Source organism: Engystomops pustulosus, chromosome 11 (assembly GCF_040894005.1).
Source record: "Engystomops pustulosus chromosome 11, aEngPut4.maternal, whole genome shotgun sequence".
In the NCBI taxonomy this organism is placed as follows: domain Eukaryota; kingdom Metazoa; phylum Chordata; class Amphibia; order Anura; family Leptodactylidae; genus Engystomops; species Engystomops pustulosus.
The window spans coordinates 24,942,036-24,962,029 of record NC_092421.1 but is presented as its reverse complement, the minus strand read 5'-3'; the positions used below and the strand labels follow the sequence as shown (position 1 = coordinate 24,962,029).

Below are 19,994 nucleotides of genomic sequence, written 5' to 3'. Positions count from 1 at the left end.
TCTTCCTCATATTGTGGCCTGTGGTCCCCCTATCCTCTCTCATATTGGTGTACCCTGTCCTCCCTTATATTGTGGTCCCCGGGGCATTCTACCAAACACTTGGCAATATGGGACACTGACGATAAACCGGGACTGTCCCTCCGAATCTGGGACAGTTGGGAGCTAATATTTATGGATGGAGGAGCGCAATTCTACATAGCTTGACAGGCTGCAGAGAGTTTACGTTCACCCTTGCCCCCAGACACTTGTGTTTTGGAACTACCGGCTTGGTGAGGCTGCGGCCACACGTTTCACTGGAAACTCATATGCGATGGGGCAAAGCACTTCATCTCCCCCCCCCCCCCTCTAGGAAACGCAATGCCAGAGGAAAATATGTGTTGCTAATTGCCTAAAGCAACCATTTAGGTCTTGATCCATCTTTATTGCCTTTGAATCACGTTTCAAAACAATTCAGTAGAAAGACACTGCAGTCAATAGCAACCAATCAAACCACTGCTAGTATTTCCTAACCTGTGAAGCGTATGACAGGCGGGATGTGATTGGTGGCTGTGTGTCAGTGCGCGCTAGCTGAGGTGACAGCTTCCCCATCCATCCGTCAGCCGCGCTCCTCCCGGCCTGTGAGGGAGAGCCGCCGCGATGCATGCTGGGCCGGGACATCCCCCTTCCCGCGCCGCCGTGTGAGCCGCACAGTCTGCGCTGCCGCCGCCATGTTGCCAGCAGCCGCCACCGTCAGGCTCTAGCTGTGTCCCGCTCCAGTCCTCCTTCCCCCCTCCCTTCGCCTCTCCCTCCCTGAAAAAGCCCCGAGCCGCCAGCAGCAGCAGGAGGAGGCCGCCGCGGAGTGACTGTAGCAGGGAGAGGCCCCGCCGCCTGAACCATGTCCACCAAGGACGGTAAACACTCCACCACCGAGCGGGCCATTAAATGTGAGTCTCGTTTGTGTCGCTGTGACCTCCCCTTCCTTCCCCTCCTGCCGTGTCCGGTTCTGGTGTCCCCCGTCCGGGTGACAGGTCTCCCTCCTCAGCAATAATAAAGATGGCGGCCCCGCAGCTGATAGACCCGACCGGGGGAGACGGGGCCTGAGCGCCGGGAGTCCCCCACATGACAGGCCCGGCACTGGCTGCTGACCTTCCCGGCCCGGGAGCCATTGTTACACGCAGGAGGATGCTGCGGGCGGCGTGCTGTGCCGTGCAGGGGATTCCTCCATGAAACCTGCTGTTATTATTGGCCTAATCCTACAGGGGGAAATTGGATATTGACGGATGACTGGGAGTCCAGCTGCTCCGCCGTGCCGCTACATCATGGCATTGATTTAGGAGCTGTCACTGTGTGTGTGTGGGCCCCACTGCTGTCATGTCTGCTACTGTCACTGCTGTATGTGCTCCATTACATGCCATAGCCCATATACTGACACTGCATGGCAGCACACTATGCCAACCACGCTCTTATACTAGGTGCCACCTGCTCTGTAGCTATAGCCTCTATACTGACACTGCATGGCAGCACACTATGCCAACCACCCTCTTATACTAGGTGCCACCTGCTCTGTAGCCATAGCCCATATACTGCATGGCAGCACACTATGCCAACCACCCTCTTATACTAGGTGCCACCTGCTCTGTAGCCATAGCCTATATACTGACACTGCATGGCAGCACACTATGCCAACCACCCTCTTATACTAGGTGCCACCTGCTCTGTAGCCATAGCCTATATACTGACACTGCATGGCAGCACACTATGCCAGCCACCCTCTAATACTAGGTGCCACCTGCTCTGTAGCCATAGCCTATATACTGACACTGCATGGCAGCACACTATGCCAACCACCCTCTTATACTAGGTGCCACCTGCTCTGTAGCCATAGCCTCTATACTGACACTGCATGGCAGCACACTATGCCAACCACCCTCTTATACTAGGTGCCACCTGCTCTGTAGCCATAGCCTATATACTGACACTGCATGGCAGCACACTATGCCAGCCACCCTCTAATACTAGGTGCCACCTGCTCTGTAGCCATAGCCTCTATACTGACACTGCATGGCAGCACACTATGCCAACCACCCTCTTATACTAGGTGCCACCTGCTCTGTAGCCATAGCCTATATACTGACACTGCATGGCAGCACACTATGCCAACCACCCTCTTATACTAGGTGCCACCTGCTCTGTAGCCATAGCCCATATACTGACACTGCATGGCAGCACACTATGCCAACCACCCTCTTATACTAGGTGCCACCTGCTCTGTAGCTATAGCCTCTATACTGACACTGCATGGCAGCACACTATGCCAACCACCCTCTTATACTAGGTGCCACCTGCTCTGTAGCCATAGCCTATATACTGACACTGCATGGCAGCACACTATGCCAGCCACCCTCTAATACTAGGTGCCACCTGCTCTGTAGCCATAGCCTCTATACTGACACTGCATGGCAGCACACTATGCCAACCACCCTCTAATACTAGGTGCCACCTGCTCTGTAGCCATAGCCCATATACTGACACTGCATGGCAGCACACTATTCCAACCACCCTCTTATACTAGTTGCCACCTGCTCTGTAGCCATAGCCCGTATACTGACACTGCATGGCAGCACACTATGCCAACCACACTCTTATACTAGGTGCCACCTGCTCTGTGACCATAGCCCATATACTGACACTGCATGGCAGCACACTATTCCAACCACCCTCTTATACTAGTTGCCACCTGCTCTGTAGCCATAGCCCGTATACTGACACTGCATGGCAGCACACTATGCCAACCACCCTCTTATACTAGGTGCCACCTGCTCTGTAGCCATAGCCCGTATACTGACACTGCATGGCAGCACACTATGCCAACTACCCTCTTATACTAGGTGCCACCTGCTCTGTAGCCATAGCCCGTATACTGACACTGCATGGCAGCACACTATGCCAACTACCCTCTTATACTAGGTGCCACCTGCTCTGTAACCATAGCCCGTATACTGACACTGCATGGCAGCACACTATGCCAACTACCCTCTTATACTAGGTGCCACCTGCTCTGTAACCATAGCCCATATACTGACACTGCAGGGCAGCAGACAATGCCAACCACCCTCCTATACTGTGTGCCATATTACCCGCTCCATAGCCATACTCTATATACTGTAACTGCATGCTATACAATCTAATGTGCCTCTATGCATGGCAGCAGACTATGCCCTCAGCTCATGCCAACCACCCTCCTATACTGTGTGCCATATTACCAACTCTATAGCCATACCATATATACTGACACTGTATGGCAGCGGACTATACCCTGATCCTATGCTAACCACCCTGCTATACAGGATGCCATATTACCCGCTCTATAGCCATACCCTATATACTGACACTGAATGGCAGCAGACTATGCCCTCATCTCATGCCAATCCGGACATGTCTACTGTCCCTTCAGAACTGGTCTGTCCTCTGTGTACTTGCATTCCATACCTTTGAGATCATATTTGTATCTTATTTTGTATAATAAGAAATTCCTTATCAATATAATCGTATTTATTTATTTTTGTTTTATCTTTATAACTTCTGGCTGCTATGTCATGTTTTGCTAGTTGTAGCGTGTGGTGTGCCAAATCCTTGTGCAAGCATCAGGAGTGTACACAGAGTGGTGTATGTGCAGGGTGATACTACCTGTTACCTTCTTGGTTTGTAAATATAATATTTTAACATATGAATTCTGTGTGTGTCAGATCTGGGCTTCAGAAATGATGTTGTATGCTACAGGAGATCTCCAGTATACTTCTAAATCAGATGGCTGATGAGTGTCTGACCATTGTAAAAATTGGTCCCTTGATTATTTTCTGAAACGGCTATGTGTAGCGAGGTAACAGGTCATGTTTAAAAGCATACGCTCTAGAGACAGTCTCTATTTACAGCCTGCACTGTATAGTTATGAGGGACATCACCAGTCATATGACAGTCTGATGGAATGTATTGATTATCCATATCACCGAGTGATATATCTCGCTCCAGTCACTGGGAATGTTCTGGTTTAGACCTTGGTATCAGGTGCACTATACCTGTGATCTTCAGTAACATCTGCCTTTCAGGTTACTGCTTGAGGAATTGGACGTGTTGTATGACAATTATATGACAGGTTAGTACTATTACTTACTTGGGACATGAAAAGAAGTCTGCAGCGCACCTTATAGTGCAGTTTGATGTGTTGTGACGTTATTCATGAATCTGGCACCCTCTCCACTGCCCCGGCAGAGTGCACCTAACATGGGGTGTCCGACACGCTTCTGATAGACTTTGCATGTTAAATGTGGTGCACGATCCAACTGAGCATCGGTACAACCATTTCAATGCCGAAATTTGTGTCGCTTGAAGAATAGTTAAATACATGTGGAAGCAGTTTGCACTGAAAATCACATGCAAAGTCTGACAGAAAACTGGCGCACAGCCCCAATGTATGTAGTCATCGCAAATTCAAAGGTGGCTATCTCTTGGAGGTTTACAGCATCATAGATGGTATATCAACAAATCCCATTTATAGGAAGCATGGAACATTTACAGCACAAAGACAAATCTGCAGCACGAGTCACTTACTGGTGTTTTGGTGCGTTAAAAACGAGGATATTCTGCTGCAAACTTTAGATGAAAAACCTATTTAATATAGGAGTCTGCAGTGTAGAAAAATACTAAATTCTCTTAAAAGACTACAAAACGGAGATGTTATCATTTGGGCAACTACACTAGGATTTGGGGCCTGGGCACTGCTCTTCTCAGGCTTAGACATTTGTGGCATATCAAACCATTTTGCTCCTGGCGCTGAAGTGTTTGCTGGTATGTGATAGACTGCCACAATTTATAGAGAGAAAATGTTGTTTGACCATGAAATATAAAATCTTATTCTTGATCTTTGGGATTACTTCAATTGGGGCAAATCTCCTTTTATTGCATAAGCGTATTGAGTGTGAGGATGCCCCATATGTGGTGGTGACTGCTGTATGGGCACACGACTGGCCATAGAAGGGAAGGAGGCGCCATTCAGAGCGGATTTGCATTGTCACATTTTACAGGCTATAAAATGTCTATTTATTTGTAATTTGGACATATGGGAGATTATTATTTTTTGTGTGGTTGAGATCCACTTTTCAGGTACAAATAATCAGATTTTTATTACCGTATATACTCGAGTATAAGCCGACCCAAGTATAAGCCGAGGCCCCTAATTATACCTCAAAAACCTGGTAAAATTTATATATTTTTTACTCGAGTATAAGCAGAGTTTGGGGTTTCAGCACATTTTTTTGTGCTAAAAAACTAGGCTTATACTCGAGTATATAAGGTAACTCAAATAATGTGTTATTGTTATTCTATGGGTCATCGTGATTACCGCGATACTCCGTTTATATGGCTTTTCTATGATTTACTTGTTTTGCAGAATATAGAACAAATTTTATGAGAAATTGGCTTGTTTTTGCATCGCCATGTAACAATGGGTTTAACATTTAGATTTTTTTTTTGTTTACAGAGCTGTTTTAGAGCTTTTTTTTTGCGGGACAAGCTGTACTTTGACTTGGTGTCATATCGGGGTAAATGTTACTTTTTGATCACTTTTTATGAGGTCAAATGGGAAAATTTCATAATTTTGAGTTTTTTTCTGTTTTTTACGGCATTCACCGTACGCTTTCAGTGACATTTTTTGTACTGTTGTTGTTACGGATGTTGTGATACAAAATATGTTGTGGTTTTTGGGTGATTTTCACTTTTTTATGTTTTATTTGATTATTGCATGGGATGGGACTTCGGGGGACTTTTATTCTTTTCTAATAATGTTAATTACAGTTTTATTTTTAGCTTTTTTTTTTTTTTTCATGTCCCATCCTGGGACAAAATAAAACAATGTATTGTAGCGTGTTACATAGTCAGCCAATGCATTCTGCATAGGCTGACAGCTGCACTGTTAGATTGTGCTGTAAGCACGATCCTAACAGGCTGCTACTATAAGCAGCCCTGGGGTCCTTATCGGTCTTCAGGGTTGCCATGGCAACAATTGGCACCTCCATGCCCTGAATAGAGGGTCCAAATCGTCAACACGCCAATGCACTATAAACGCCGCGGTCACAATGACTGCACGTCTATAGGGTTAAACAGGCGGGAACGCGATAGTCGGGATCCCGGCTACCGCATACTGACAGGATCCTGAGGTTACCATGACGTGATTCTGCGGGAAGGGGTTAAGTATACAGTCTCTTTGCACAAATTAGTATGAACTGCACCAGTGTCTTATGAAGATCATTATTCTGATCATTATTCTGAAGTCATTGGGTAGATTTGGAGAATAGACAGCTAGTTTGTTGGGATTTTTGTTTTTTACAAGTTTTTTTACAGATTTTTAGATAAGTAGGATGTATCTCTTCTTCCGGACAAGTGTGATCAATATCTTTTTTTGTGCCAAGAGGGGGTCTATCAGCAGCTTTGACCGCGCAGAGCTAGAAGATAGTATTGGGTGCTGGCTCAGGAGAGATGTTACTAGGAGCAGGACTGTGCAGGACAGTTAATTTTCCAGGATTGTAGCTGGACCTGAAGCATCGGGAGTGTTCTCACACTGCTGTGTTCTTGGATCTCAGCACCATCCCTCTCATTTGCTATAATAACTATCCAGATGCCTTCTCTGCTTACTCAGAGCAGAAGAGTGGGTAGGGGCTATATGCTGTGAGATCTTGCACTAGAAAGCACTATAGTACACTCATTTCAGCTACAATCCATGAATATCAATGACCTTTGGGATATAGTTGCACATAACTTCTAGGAGAGCTATCTAACACTGTGTACTGCTTTTTGGGGTCAAAACTGCTGGTGGACCCTCTTTAAGTGTTATTGGATCCTAAAGTATTCTGTGCTTTGTCCACCCCTGAACCCTGAGGTTCATGCACATTGACCCATAGCTCATACCAAGTTCATACCACTGTATGCCTCTGGTCTGACAGATCTCTGGATTTAATATATACAAAGATAGTTGATCTATCCATACAGAGTCTGATTAGATTAAGGCACAGGTGCATTTTTACAAAATGTAACAAAAACCCATCATGCTCAACTTGTGTGCATTTTCCCATATCTGAATCTATGAAAACAAACTTGTGTATGTTTACATATGGCAGATTTTATTACTGACCTTTGTGAATGTGAAAATCTGACTTGTGCACCTGAGAGGTGGTTACTCTGTAGTATGTGCTGATTGTTTGATCACATTCCTGCTACCAATCTGACGTGCCTGAACAATCTGTACTAGAGACACTTGTGTCATGTCGCCACATTGCCAGACTGACAGAATAATGCAGGAGCTGGCCTCAAGTGACGTCGACAATATCATGTGACATTTTGTTGTGTGGCCATGGTCTTGGTGCAAACATCAAAACCCTTTTTTTGGGCTTTCTTTTAAATGATCCTCCTAAACCTTGTAATTCTATTTTTACATTTTAGCTACTTAAAATAGCATTTTGTCTCTGGCTCTTAGAAACAGCTGTGTCTCTTGGTACATATAAGTGGCGAGGGCTGTACATCACCTTCTTAGTACAGTATAATTATTTGGCGGTAGCAGAGGTAGTGGTAACGAAGTGTCTGTGATGCTTGTACAAGCAGTTTTACTACTTAAAAAAAGTCCTTTTCAAATAAATCTGCATGGGACTCTTTTCTCCCCTCTGTTACGGCCGCAAGCTGCAGCCAATTCCTGTCACTCACGGCTGCAACTTCTGGTCACGTGACCGGAGCGGAGTTGCTCACTGCAGGCCGCTAAAGCTACGGTCACATGACTGCTAAGGCTAAGTAGTCCTGCTTGTTCCACTGGCACTGTGTTCGCAGCATTAGGCTGTCGCACTGATCTCCTGATCCTGTACTGTGACAGGGCTGATATTATCAGTCCCCTCTAATAGCAGCCCCAACATATTATACATCCCTGTATGCAAATCACTAATGATTCAATGGGTAGTTATCATACGATCACTGTTTCACTGTTTTGTGATCTTTATAAAAGTTTAAAATGTATATCCCCCCCCCCCCACCACCACCACCAGAGAAAAAGGGTTTTACAAAAATCTATATATTTGTAAAACATATTTCTTTTCTTTCACCTTGTTCTTATGCTAATAACTTTTTCATACTACAGCGTACGGAGCTATGAAGGGTGTCGTTTTTGCAGGACATGATGCATTTTACATTGCTATTTTGGGGGCTGTACAACCTATTGATCACTTTTTATTATATTTTCTTTTTGTTTACGTGATACAAGATGATGAAAAAGTGTCGACTGGGACATTTGTTTGCTATTTTTCCAGCATTTTCCTTAGGGAATACATTTTTTGTATTTGCATAGATTGGGACTTTTGGGAAGAGGTAAAACCTATATGTTATATTTTTTTGTTTAGTTTTATATTAGTTCAAGGGAAAGGGAGTGATTAGAACCTTTTTTTTTTTTTACTTTATAACTTTTTTTTTTTTTACGGTTTTAGCCCTAGAGCAGTGATGGCGAACCTATGGCACGGGTGCCAGAGGCGGCACACAGAGCCCTTTTTGTGGGCACCCGGGCCATCACCCCAGCACACAAGACAGGACTCAAAGAATATTCCTGCAGTTGCAAGCAACTTAAACGATGCTGCTTTCAGGCATATATTAAAGTGACAGAGGAAGAAAAGAGGAGAGAGATATCCACTCTGTCCACACTGGTGTATGGTTAAAAAATTTTCAAAACAATTTATTCAGTTCATCATGAGATGACGCGTTTCGGACAAAACAAGGTGTCAGTCCTTAATCAGGTATGATTAAGGACTGACACCTTGTTTTGTCCGAAACGCGTCATCTCATGCATTTTTTTTTTCTTGTGATGTTGTGCTGTTTTTAACTTTTTTGATGAACTGAATAAATTGTTTTGAACATTTTTTAACCTTACACCAGTGCGGACAGAGTGGATATCTCTCTCCTCTTTTCTTCCTCTGCTACTTACCTTGGATCTAGACCAAGCGCCATCCATCTTCTATCCAGCACGGAGCAACCTTCAACATGCATTTTTGTGGGTGAGCATAAGCATTTCTTTTCCTTATTTTTTATATATTAAAGTGATACTTACTTCGCTACTTGGGAATGTAGGAAGAAGAAGAGATGAATTATCTTTGAAGGACCTCCTGATGGCCCCACGATTCTCTGTGTACAGAGGGACACTGGAAAGAAGCTAAAATGATGCAAATTTTGCACCTTGTCCTCAGGAGGCCAATATGATCGAACGTTGTTGAGGAACAGGAAGCAATAAGTTAACGCTTTCATTTTTGGTTGGCACCTTGTGATAAATAAGGGGGGTTTTGGCTTGTAGTTTGGGCACTCGGCCGCTAAAAGGTTCGCCATCACTGCCCTAGAGGGTCTGATGATTGCTGCCATATACTAAAATATTGCACTATGTCACAGTGAGTGGCACTCTAGGCTTATATGGGGTCATTCACGTGCCACCAGGTTTTCAGTATTTTAATATTGCCACCCGCCCTAGTACTATTAAGGCTTTTTGCTTCAAGGGATTAATGAAAGATTATAAGAATTCATTGAATTGGTTACTTAAAGAGGACCATTCAGGGTGATTAACAAAGTCCCTATTGCCCGCTTTCTAAAGAAAAATAGCCTTTATACTTGTCTACAGATGGGTCTGAAGAGATACCTCGGATCTCTTGTACTCCCGGACGGCCTGCAGTCACATAGTAAAGCTGGAGTTGTACACCCAGGCTTAATTGTGCAAGCCTTGTAAATATGGTGCATGCGCCGTGAGGCCTGGTTGTAGTATGACTGCTTCCCTATGCAACTGCACAGGCACGGAGAGCACCGGAACAAGGTAAGTATAGACATTTTTATTTTAATAGTGTCACATAGGGATTGCTAAAGGGAGATTTTGCACACTAAACCACTGGTCCATAAGGACCTGTTAGAGGTTTAATGTCCCAGATCTGACAGGTCCTCTTTAAGCAGGGAAAATGGGCAGTATTAATTTTCTTTCATAAATATCCGTCCATTAAAGGAAATCTACCATTTGATGCATTATGAACCAAACATACCTTGGGAATGTTGTAGCTACATTGATGCAGAAGCATATCTTGTTTAATCCCTGAGCAAAAAACAATAATCCTTGCTGAAAAAAACAATTTATGAAATTCAGGATCTTGGGAAAGCTCGATTGCCTTCATCCTGCATGTTACACAGAACTTCCTGAACTGTCAAGACAGGACTAATCAACCTGAGCTGGATCACAGCAGCTGGGGGATGGTGCAGCAATTGATTACTTCTGCCTGTCAGACACAACACAGTGATTACATCATCCTCTGGCGCAGTGCATAACTAATGTGTGAGGAAAAGCTCCAAGCCAGAGCACACAAGCGGCAGAACTTTATTATCATAATTTTATAATAGTTTTTTCAGCAAAACCACACAGCTCAGGAATTAAACAAGATATGCTTCCGCATCAGTGTAGCTACAGCATTCCCAAGGTATGTTTGTTTCTTAATGCATCAAATTAATGGTAGATTTCCTTTAACACTATATATGCTTATGCATTACCTATTTCATTACTGGATTTGTTAGACTCCTCCTTCTAAAACTACTCCTGAAAAATGTTAAGAGGAGTAATATTACCTTTCTGAAGGAATGTTAGTACAACCCTTAGGTAGTTTTATGTCTGGTCTGTGACATATTTTTATCTTCTATATTTAAAGGAAATGTACCATCAAAATCCATATGATAAATCCGGGACAGTTGCTTATAGATCCAGGCACTGGTGCGATAGTAATCTTAGATTTTAGAAGGGGGAGATAATTTTTAACAATAATTTGTTGTACATTATGCTAATGAAAAAAGGCTATTGAGGTTGTTACTGGAGGTCCGCTGTGCTGTAAAAAAAAAAAAACAACAACAAAAAACAGCAGGCTTGCCTCATTTAGAGCTACTGTGTTGCATGCCACAGTCTGTCAGTGCTATGCCCCTATTTACAGACGCAGGCACGCTCCACTCGGACTGCTTCTGCCTGTCTGGCACACCCACCTGTCCCCTAAAGCCACACCTTATACAGCATTGGTTTAATTGTGTATCAAGCGTAGCGGCAGGGGATGGGTGGGGGTGACAGGAGGAGGACCAAAGCAGTCGGAGCGTGCCTGCCACTGTAAACAAACAGTGGGCACCGCACCCACGTGTGCAGTCTTTACACCAGCTCATGTAAACTATGTAGGGTACTGTTAGTGGTTATTACTATAGCGTATCTCCTAGCAGATTTCTTTTTATTGGCAGCACCTCCTCACTATAAGGTTTTTTGGCTGCTGTAAAAGATTTAATGGGGTGAGAAACGAGCATCAGTTGATTTTTGCCTTGTTGCCTTGTGGACAATGTTTGGGAACAAACTTTTTCTTTTCGTGATTCTCGGGCTGTATTAGATCGCATAAAATGTCTCTTCTCTTCTCAATAATACCTTACATACCCAAATTGCGATTGCCATAGGGAGACCTGATCCCCCACTCAGTATTGTTTGGAAATAGCCGGTTCTGGTCAGTTTTACACAGCCTCTGGTGTCTTTATGTTTGGGTTGTGTGTGACCAATGACAAAGTGACCCAGTGTTTGCTTTAGTCATTGTGCATGTGTCTTTATGTTCTGTGTTTTGGGTGCAATAATTAAATTCTTGTCGGCTCCTGTCACTCATACGGCGCATCCTAGTAAGGGTTTATTCACATGCAGCTGATTAGTTGCTGAAGCTTCTGACTTTTCCACAAGTGCGGCTGATTTTCATTTTTATGTGGAAATAAACAGCAGAATCTTTTGTATGTTTAATAAGGGGAACTTCTAGTGGCCAGTCCTAGGAGCCAGTGCTAAAACAGAGGGTAAGTGGAGCTGATTATACCAAGGTTTTGTCCCTCTATTAGAGCTTATGGGAGTTACAGTGATGCTCTCTTCTCTGGTATACATGGCGGCTTCCCTCTTCCTCCAACCATAAAAAACGAACCTGTCGCATTACATGGTTCTTCTGCTCCCATAGGGTAATACCACGTTAACCCCTGTTGGATCACCTGTTGCCTACCGAAGCTTCAGGAAGCTGAAGATGCTGTGTTCCTCTTGCCATAGTGTTCTCCTGTGTGTCTTTTGTTAAGTAAGGTTAAGTCCTGTGCTTTTGTGTTTTTATTCATTTATATTAATACGTTTTGCTATTGCAGCTGTCCCCTTCCCCCCAACACATCGACTAACGTCCGACGAAGTATTTGATATTGATGGAAAACCCAGAGTGGACGTTTTGAAGAACCACTTGATAAAAGAAGGCCGTGTAGATGAAGAAATTGCACTTCGGATCATCAATGAGGGTGCTGCAATCTTACGGAGGGAGAAGACGATGATTGAAGTTGAAGCACCTATAACAGGTGAAATAGAGGATCCTATATGCTGGGTACACCTTCTGAGTTTGTGTTACATTATTCTACCCTGTAAGAAAAATCCAATGGAGTAAATTTATTAAGACTGGTGTTTAAACTGTCAGTCTTAAAATGCCCCCTGCCAGTGTGGATCTACTAAGTGGCTCTGGTCCGCTTAGACCAGGTCTTTTCTCATGGAGATAGTCTCCGCTGGTTTTCTGCCCCTTGCACACCCACAACCTCCAAAGTGGCGGAGAAGGGATGATTTACATGCCCTCGCTGCCAGAACACTGGTGTTGAAGCCATATTAAATCTCTCCCAATGTATCATTAACATGAATGTAATTGTGTCTCCTACTTATACCTAAACTATTGCTTTTTCGTGGGCTTCTGTAGCATGGAAACAAATAATTTTAGATGGCAAATCTTAACCTCAAGCAGAATGAAAAATTCTTATATTTTAAATGCAAATACCCCTAATCCTTAAAAATTTAGCTTTGTGTCTGACATTCCTAACTTTTCGCAAGATCTTTCTCACAATGGGAGAATTGTTACAAATGTTTTCATTTTATTTAAAATTGTGAATATTGTGTGTTTATTTTTTGCTGATGTTTATGGTTTGTTCTCTCTACCCAGTTTGTGGTGACATTCACGGGCAGTTCTTTGACTTGATGAAATTGTTTGAAGTGGGAGGATCGCCAGCAAACACAAGATACCTCTTCTTGGGTGACTACGTAGACCGAGGCTATTTTAGTATAGAGGTAAAATACTACTTAATAGAAATCTGTTTTGACATACACATGTTATTTTGCTTAATTGATGTCACTGTGTCTGCTTCATAACTATCAATGTGATAAGGAACATAATGGAATTTGTGTTTACAAAATCACTGTACATTTTATGTAGATTCATTTTATTCAATTGTTTGATGATACAGGGGGAAAATTAACTATAGGCACTGTGCAGTGCAAGACTATGGGGCACATTTGCATACAGGGTCATCTGAGTTCACAAAGTCCAACTATAATGCACTGTGCGGCGATTCACTAAGATTGTGCACCCAATATCCTGCATGTGTCGCTTCCCCGCTCAGGTCCCACAGAGTTCACCATCCTTTAGTGGTACATCTAAGTGCTAGGGCATGCGACACTATATGAAAGTTAAATCCCGTGCTCAGTCCGAATCAGTCAGTTTGTCCAATGGCTGCGCCACAAAAATCCCAGCGCACACACTTCTTAAATACCTGTGCAAGCCGTTTTGGCCGAAAACGTTGCACAGTCCGATAAAAGTGGGCGTGCGACCCTTAGTAAATGAGCCCCTATATGTATATCTGTCTGTTTACAATAATCTGTGGTAGCATTTGGTAAATGTGAAGACAATTGTGTTAACTTTCTGCAGAAAAAGGTAGGTTGATTGTTTATTTTCTTCTTTGTTGTCAACAGTGTGTGTTATATTTATGGGTCCTGAAGATTCTCTACCCCAATACACTCTTTCTTTTGAGAGGCAATCACGAATGCAGGCACCTTACAGAATATTTCACTTTTAAACAAGAATGTAAGTACGACCCCTTATCGATTATATCTAAGCTTCTATTTGAGTTGCACGGATGAACTTTAAATCAATTTCCATCTTTCCTTGGTGTGCAACCTCCTCCAGCTCCGAGCACATCATGATGGTTAGATTTGTATATTGCATTGCTGTAAATCCCATGATGTCTCTATATAATGTGATCGGCAGAAGTAAGAGTGATAAGAAGTTTATGCCTATAAATATAGGTCTCATGGGAACATAAAGGAAAAGATACATTTATTGGAGTGGTTATTTAATATTTGATTTCTGTGTATCCTATTATGTTACCTATTACTGTTGAAGGAGGATCAGATGTGATAACATTGTATTCCATGAAACAACTTGACATCAAATTGTAGTCTTCTACAGACCTCCCAAGTACTCATCTAGTTTTATACAAAAAAAAACATTTTCAGATTTGTAATATTTTGCTGTTTTTGTAAAATCCCTTCCAGTACGGAGAAACGGAAATCTACAACCAGGATGAAGGATTGTAGATGAAGCACTTGCCGGTTTGGGCCCCTTCTTCTATTAGCTTCCTATGCCCTTGTTTTTAAGAAAAAAGGCTTTAAAAAGTGGCTTGTTTGCATAATTTTTAAAGCTTTTGTTAAAAACAAGTGCAAAAAAAAAAGCTAAAAGAGAGCAGATCCTGCCTGAAGGGGCACACACCAGCAGGTAAGAGGTAATTGCTGTTGGTAGATTTCCTTTAAGACCAATATTTCAGCACTAAACTGTTTCATTTATTTTTTCTGTAGGTAAAATTAAATATTCAGAAAGGGTTTATGAAGCCTGTATGGAAGCATTTGATTGTCTTCCCTTAGCTGCACTTTTAAACCAACAATTTCTTTGTGTCCATGGAGGTCTTTCTCCAGAAATACACACTTTAGATGACATTAAAAGAGTGAGTATCTTGGTAAAATATTCTGTATGTGTAGCTTTGTAATTTTTCCCCCTCAAAAAATTATTTGTATAATATATGTAATGCATATGTTCTAAAATAATCGGGGACCTTTTCCCTTTTGATCCACCATATCTATGCGACAAATACATTTTGTTTGTGGTCGTGTACACGACCATGGTTTACAAGGCCCTGTGTATGAGCAGACTGTCTGAACTGACGTTCTATTACTGCTCCGGCAGTCTTTATTGTAGCCAAAGACGGACTGCAGCATCTCCTGGCCCAACCCACCCTTGACTCCGGGGTGCTCATGGGTTGGTGCAACAGGTGGCAGCTTTGATAACTTTGGGGAACAAATGTAATGCAGCTTATTATACTGGTGATTAAACCCCTTAATGGTAAAGTGCAGTGGTTGCCTGAATGTTCTGGATGGACGAAATGTTCTTAAATCATCTACGTTACAAGCTTTACTATTATAATCTGCACCATTTCTGAAATAAGAAGATAATTTTCTTTTAAAGGTTTAGTTATGTTTTTAAACTGCACCTTTTTTAACTTCTGTGTGTTACCCTTAAAGAGGAGCTGTCACCCAAATTTTCTGGCACTAGCAGCTGCTTACTAAAGTAAGCAGCTCCTAGTGCTTGAACAAACGCCGCAGTGTTAGAGTGATAGCGTTACCAAAAACCTTCGCTAACGCTATCTAACGCTGTGGCGGAGTACAGTGCAATTGTCGGACAGCTCGCAAAGCGGGGTTGGGGCGTGGCTAGGGGTGCCGGGGGCGCACGGCAGTCACTGCCGGCCTATGCAGCGAGCGGGGCGGTCCGGGGAAGAGGCAGCGCCTCAGACTGCCCCCTCATGAATACATCGGACCGCTATCACTCTAACACTGCGGAGTTTGTTCAAGCACTAGGAGCAGCTCCTAGTGACGAAAATTTGGGTGACAGGTCCTCTTTAACTCTAGTATGTAAGCTGAGATATTGATAAACTTGTTTGATTTTCCTTTTTTTTTTTTTTTATTCTTTTAACAAATTTTATACTTGATACAAATCATTGACTTCTTTTCCAATTGACTTATTAGAGAGTTGCTCTTACATCAGTATTGTAACATGTGTATACTGTCCTGGTTGTAGTTAGACAGGTTCAAAGAACCTCCAGCGTTTGGCCCCATGTGCGACTTATTGTGGTCAGACCCATCAGAAGATTTTGGTAACGAGAAGTCACAGGAACACTTCAGTCATAATACAGTCAGAGGATGCTCTTACTTTTATAGGTATGTGACCTCTTTCCATCGCCAAAGGCACCATAATTTGGACTGTATATCATATTGAGTTTTTTCTTCTTGTTTGCAGTTACCCAGCTGTATGTGAGTTTTTGCTTACTAACAATTTGCTGTCAATCATCAGAGCGCACGAAGCACAAGATGCTGGGTAAGACTATATTCTGTAATGTATAGAATTCAGTCATTTTACTGTCGTTTTTGGCCTTTCTGTTTATGGTAAAATATATTTTTTTTTTGTTTTAATGCAGTTATCGAATGTACAGAAAAAGTCAAACAACGGGGTTTCCTTCTTTAATAACAATATTTTCAGCTCCTAACTACTTAGATGTCTATAATAATAAAGGTATGCTTATTATTTTTTTTTTTCGCTGATATCTATAATTGCTTAAATTCCCTCAGAAGGTAGCAGTAAGGGCTCTTGCAGACGTGTGCAGTCAGAGTATACATGCTTATACGTGTATATGGTGGCCAAATCCCACAGTGCAGAGGACGGGAATCGCTGCATTAGATAGAAATATAATGTAAGGATGTCCCATAGTTGGTATACAGATATTTAGATCAGTACATTTACTGGAGTCCTGCTTACAGCTCCTAACTTTGGTGTGTCTTTGCAAACACACTTTTATGAGAAAAGCTGCCACAATGGAGTGCACGATCATATCCCACTGTGTGCTCATAGAGTGGGATTTATCATCTGGCTTGAAAGAGTAGGAGTGGGAATCCCATAGTGTGATTCGTCATCTTTCCCCTGAAAGTGAACATTTGCAGATGCTAGTGATTGTCCAGGGTATTTCCTGAATAACTTGACTGTCCTTTATAGGGAGAGTTACTTAATTGGAGAAACTCCCACAGCGTGCGCTCTGTGGTGTCGGGAAATGTAGGCCATATTGTTGCATCATTTCCCCATGGCCCCTAATGTCCTTAACTGAGAGTACTCTCTTCTCTCCAAAACTGAGCAGTTTGGTCATCCATTGTTTCCTGCTGGAAGTGACATATACTGTGCAAAAAGCAAGCCTCCGCCTTTGTTGATATGTTCAGTTTATATGCCGGGAGCTTTTCTGGTCTATTCACTGAACATATACAAAAATTGTGATGTGAATGTAGCTTTTCAAGTTCACTGGATATTCCATATCTAGCATTATGGACTTGGTGTTTTTCTGTGTTAATGATATTGATAAATTATCCAAAGGATAGGTTATCCATATCTGATTAACACCTAGTTTGTGAAAAGCTGGTTGCTGGGGTGCTAGGTTTTGCCCAGCTATCTGATATTGCTAAACTATTTATTAAATGGCTCAATATCAATAACCCAGAAACACATTTTAAAGGCTTTGGGTAGATTTATCTAAAGTATCTGTCTGGACAGGCTTGTGCTGTACCACATATATCATAGTATACAATGCTGGATGCTAAATACGGCGTAGTTTAAGAATAGTCTAGTCTAACTTTGCACCTCCTAAAAGTTGGCTGACTTGTGGTACAATTTCCCAAAAATGTGCTGTAAACCATTCTTAATTTTATCATACAAATTTGGTAAGGGTTTATATTTAAGCTCAAGATTTAGTAGAGGATGCAGCTGTCACCACCTTGAAGGGGTTGTCAGAGTTTAAAAAAAAAAATATATATATATATATATATATATATATATATATATATATATATATGTGTGGCCGAGAGCGGGCTGCCTAAAATAATAAAGCTGTACTTACCTTCCGGTGCCCTCCGGTATCCAGCGCTACTGTCGCTCCGGTCCGGGCGCCATGTAAACAACCATGGCCGCCGGAGCAGCGCTGGATTCAGCTTCCGGCCGGCCGTGGCCGGGTATGCCTATCCGTCCCTATACACAGCATTGTGCATGGGGGCCGAAAGGTTGTCGTGTCCGGCCGGAAGCTGAATGCAGTTTGTTTACATGGCGCCCAGAGCGACACAGCGCTGGATACCGGAGGGCACCGGAAGGTAAGTACAGCTTTATTGTTTTAGGCAGCCCGCTCTCGGCCACATATATTTTTTTTTTCAAAACTCGGACAACCCGCGAACAAGTGAGATAGGGGGGTTCAACACCACTAAATCCCTCTATGTGCATAGTGCTTGCCTCATGGACCACTGTAATTCTGAATTGCTGCTTTGGCCAACAGACTACTGTAAAGCATATTACTGAATTACTGTTTATTGGGGTTTGACAGAGCCCTATTATCATGTGTAGAACATAGAATTATATACTGTATATACTCGAGTATAAGCAGAGTTTTTCAGCACAAAAAATGAGCTGAAACCCCCAAACTCTGCTTACACTTCAGTAAAAAAAAAAAAGAAAAGAAAATACTCTCCTTTCTGACGCACCCCGCAGGTTTTCTCTTCTTTCGTCCGGTAGCAGCAGCAGTTGTTGTGCGCCGCAAGAGTCGCATGGACCTGCCGCTGCTGGACAGCAGGAGAGAAGACCCGTGGGGGGTGTTGGCAAGGCTAGTACTGACTTTATTTTTTTATATGTTTGGCATACTGAGGGGCTGACGGGCTATATACTGAGGGGCTGGCGGGCTATATACTGAGGGGCTGGCGGGCTATATACTGGGGGGCCGGCGGGCTATTTACTGGTGACATTTGCTAAAAAAAAAAAAAACGACTTTCTACTGCTGGCTCCTTCCTGATCAATTGACAGTGAAAATGAAAAATTAATTGCTTTTATGGTTCGTTTTAGGGGGTTTCTGCCTCTAATGATTTCCCCACTACCATTGCAGCTGCTGTATTAAAATATGAAAATAATGTGATGAACATCCGACAGTTTAACTGCTCCCCGCACCCGTACTGGCTGCCCAACTTCATGGACGTCTTCACCTGGTCCTTGCCCTTTGTTGGTGAAAAAGGTAAAGCAATGATCACTTTACATTTTAGTTGGAAATAAATTTATATTTGGGTAAAAATTGTCCATTTACTACATGTGTGATATTTTGTTTCTGTTCTTAATTTCTCATCCGTACAATTACATCACTAGATACGTTGTGCCATCTTTTACCTTCCTGACGTTATTCTTATTAATCTTAATGTAAAAGAAAATTAATTTGCGGTTGTATGATTATTCAGATTATTCAACAGCATTATGTAATTATATATCTGTGATGCTTCCTCTAATGTGTAAACCATTTTTCTTCTGGTTATACAGTAACAGAGATGCTTGTGAACGTTCTGAGTATTTGCTCAGACGATGAATTAATGACTGAAGGAGAAGACCAGTTTGACGGTAGGAACTTTGCAATTTTTTTTAGTTACTATCAGTGGGTTCTACCCTAAACTCCTATTGGTGACACATTAAGCATTTATTGTGTTGTTGGGGTTTTCCTTAAGCCTTAAATTAAATAGTTTAACCTATGACTATAGATTGAATTCATGACTGTGAAATTTTTTTTTTTCTACATTATTCAGCTATATGAGAATATAACTTTAAAGGGGTACCGTCCTATAAATTGATAAAGCTCAGTTCACACCAGTGTTTGACAGGTCCCATTCCCCCTTCCGTTATCAAACTTCGGATAAACAATGCAGCAGTCAGTCTCTTAGGGCCCCTTGTTATTGTAACTTAAGGAAACCTTCCATACATTAAAGTCCAGTTAAGCTCACCTTTTAGCTCTATTTTAGATTCTCTGTTGAACCTCCCTTTTGTATGATCTTCTTTATGGCAGAATGACTTGCATTTATTATCCACCTTTTGTAATGTACCAGAAATCATTACGTGATATGAATTGTGCTGTAAATCACTTAAAATATTATTCAAGAGATCTTTGAGATCAACAAAACCAAAGTCATTGGTTTAAATTTGCCCTCCTCTGAATTTCCTTATGGGATGTGGAGA

At 42.4% G+C, this 19,994-nt stretch overlaps 1 protein-coding gene across 7 annotated transcripts in view; it reads left to right on the top strand.

The window, feature by feature from the left end:
- The first annotated feature begins 676 nt into the window (after nt 1-676).
- PPP3CB (protein phosphatase 3 catalytic subunit beta) overlaps nt 677-19,994 on the top strand; it is a 33,869-nt gene continuing 14,551 nt past the window's right edge. For 2 of the 7 annotated variants that reach the window (XM_072131047.1, XM_072131046.1), the window contains exons 1-10: nt 679-923; nt 12,214-12,414; nt 13,041-13,165; nt 13,847-13,958; nt 14,729-14,874; nt 16,002-16,141; nt 16,221-16,298; nt 16,399-16,493; nt 18,886-19,011; nt 19,308-19,385. In XM_072131047.1, the coding sequence (XP_071987148.1) occupies nt 875-923; nt 12,214-12,414; nt 13,041-13,165; nt 13,847-13,958; nt 14,729-14,874; nt 16,002-16,141; nt 16,221-16,298; nt 16,399-16,493; nt 18,886-19,011; nt 19,308-19,385 (1,150 nt within the window). In that variant the 5' untranslated portion in view covers nt 679-874. Of the gene's footprint in view, nt 924-12,213; nt 12,415-13,040; nt 13,166-13,846; nt 13,959-14,728; nt 14,875-16,001; nt 16,142-16,220; nt 16,299-16,398; nt 16,494-18,885; nt 19,012-19,307; nt 19,386-19,994 lie in introns of all 7 variants that reach the window. The other 5 variants (XM_072131051.1, XM_072131050.1, XM_072131049.1 and 2 more) reach the window with 4 other exon arrangements.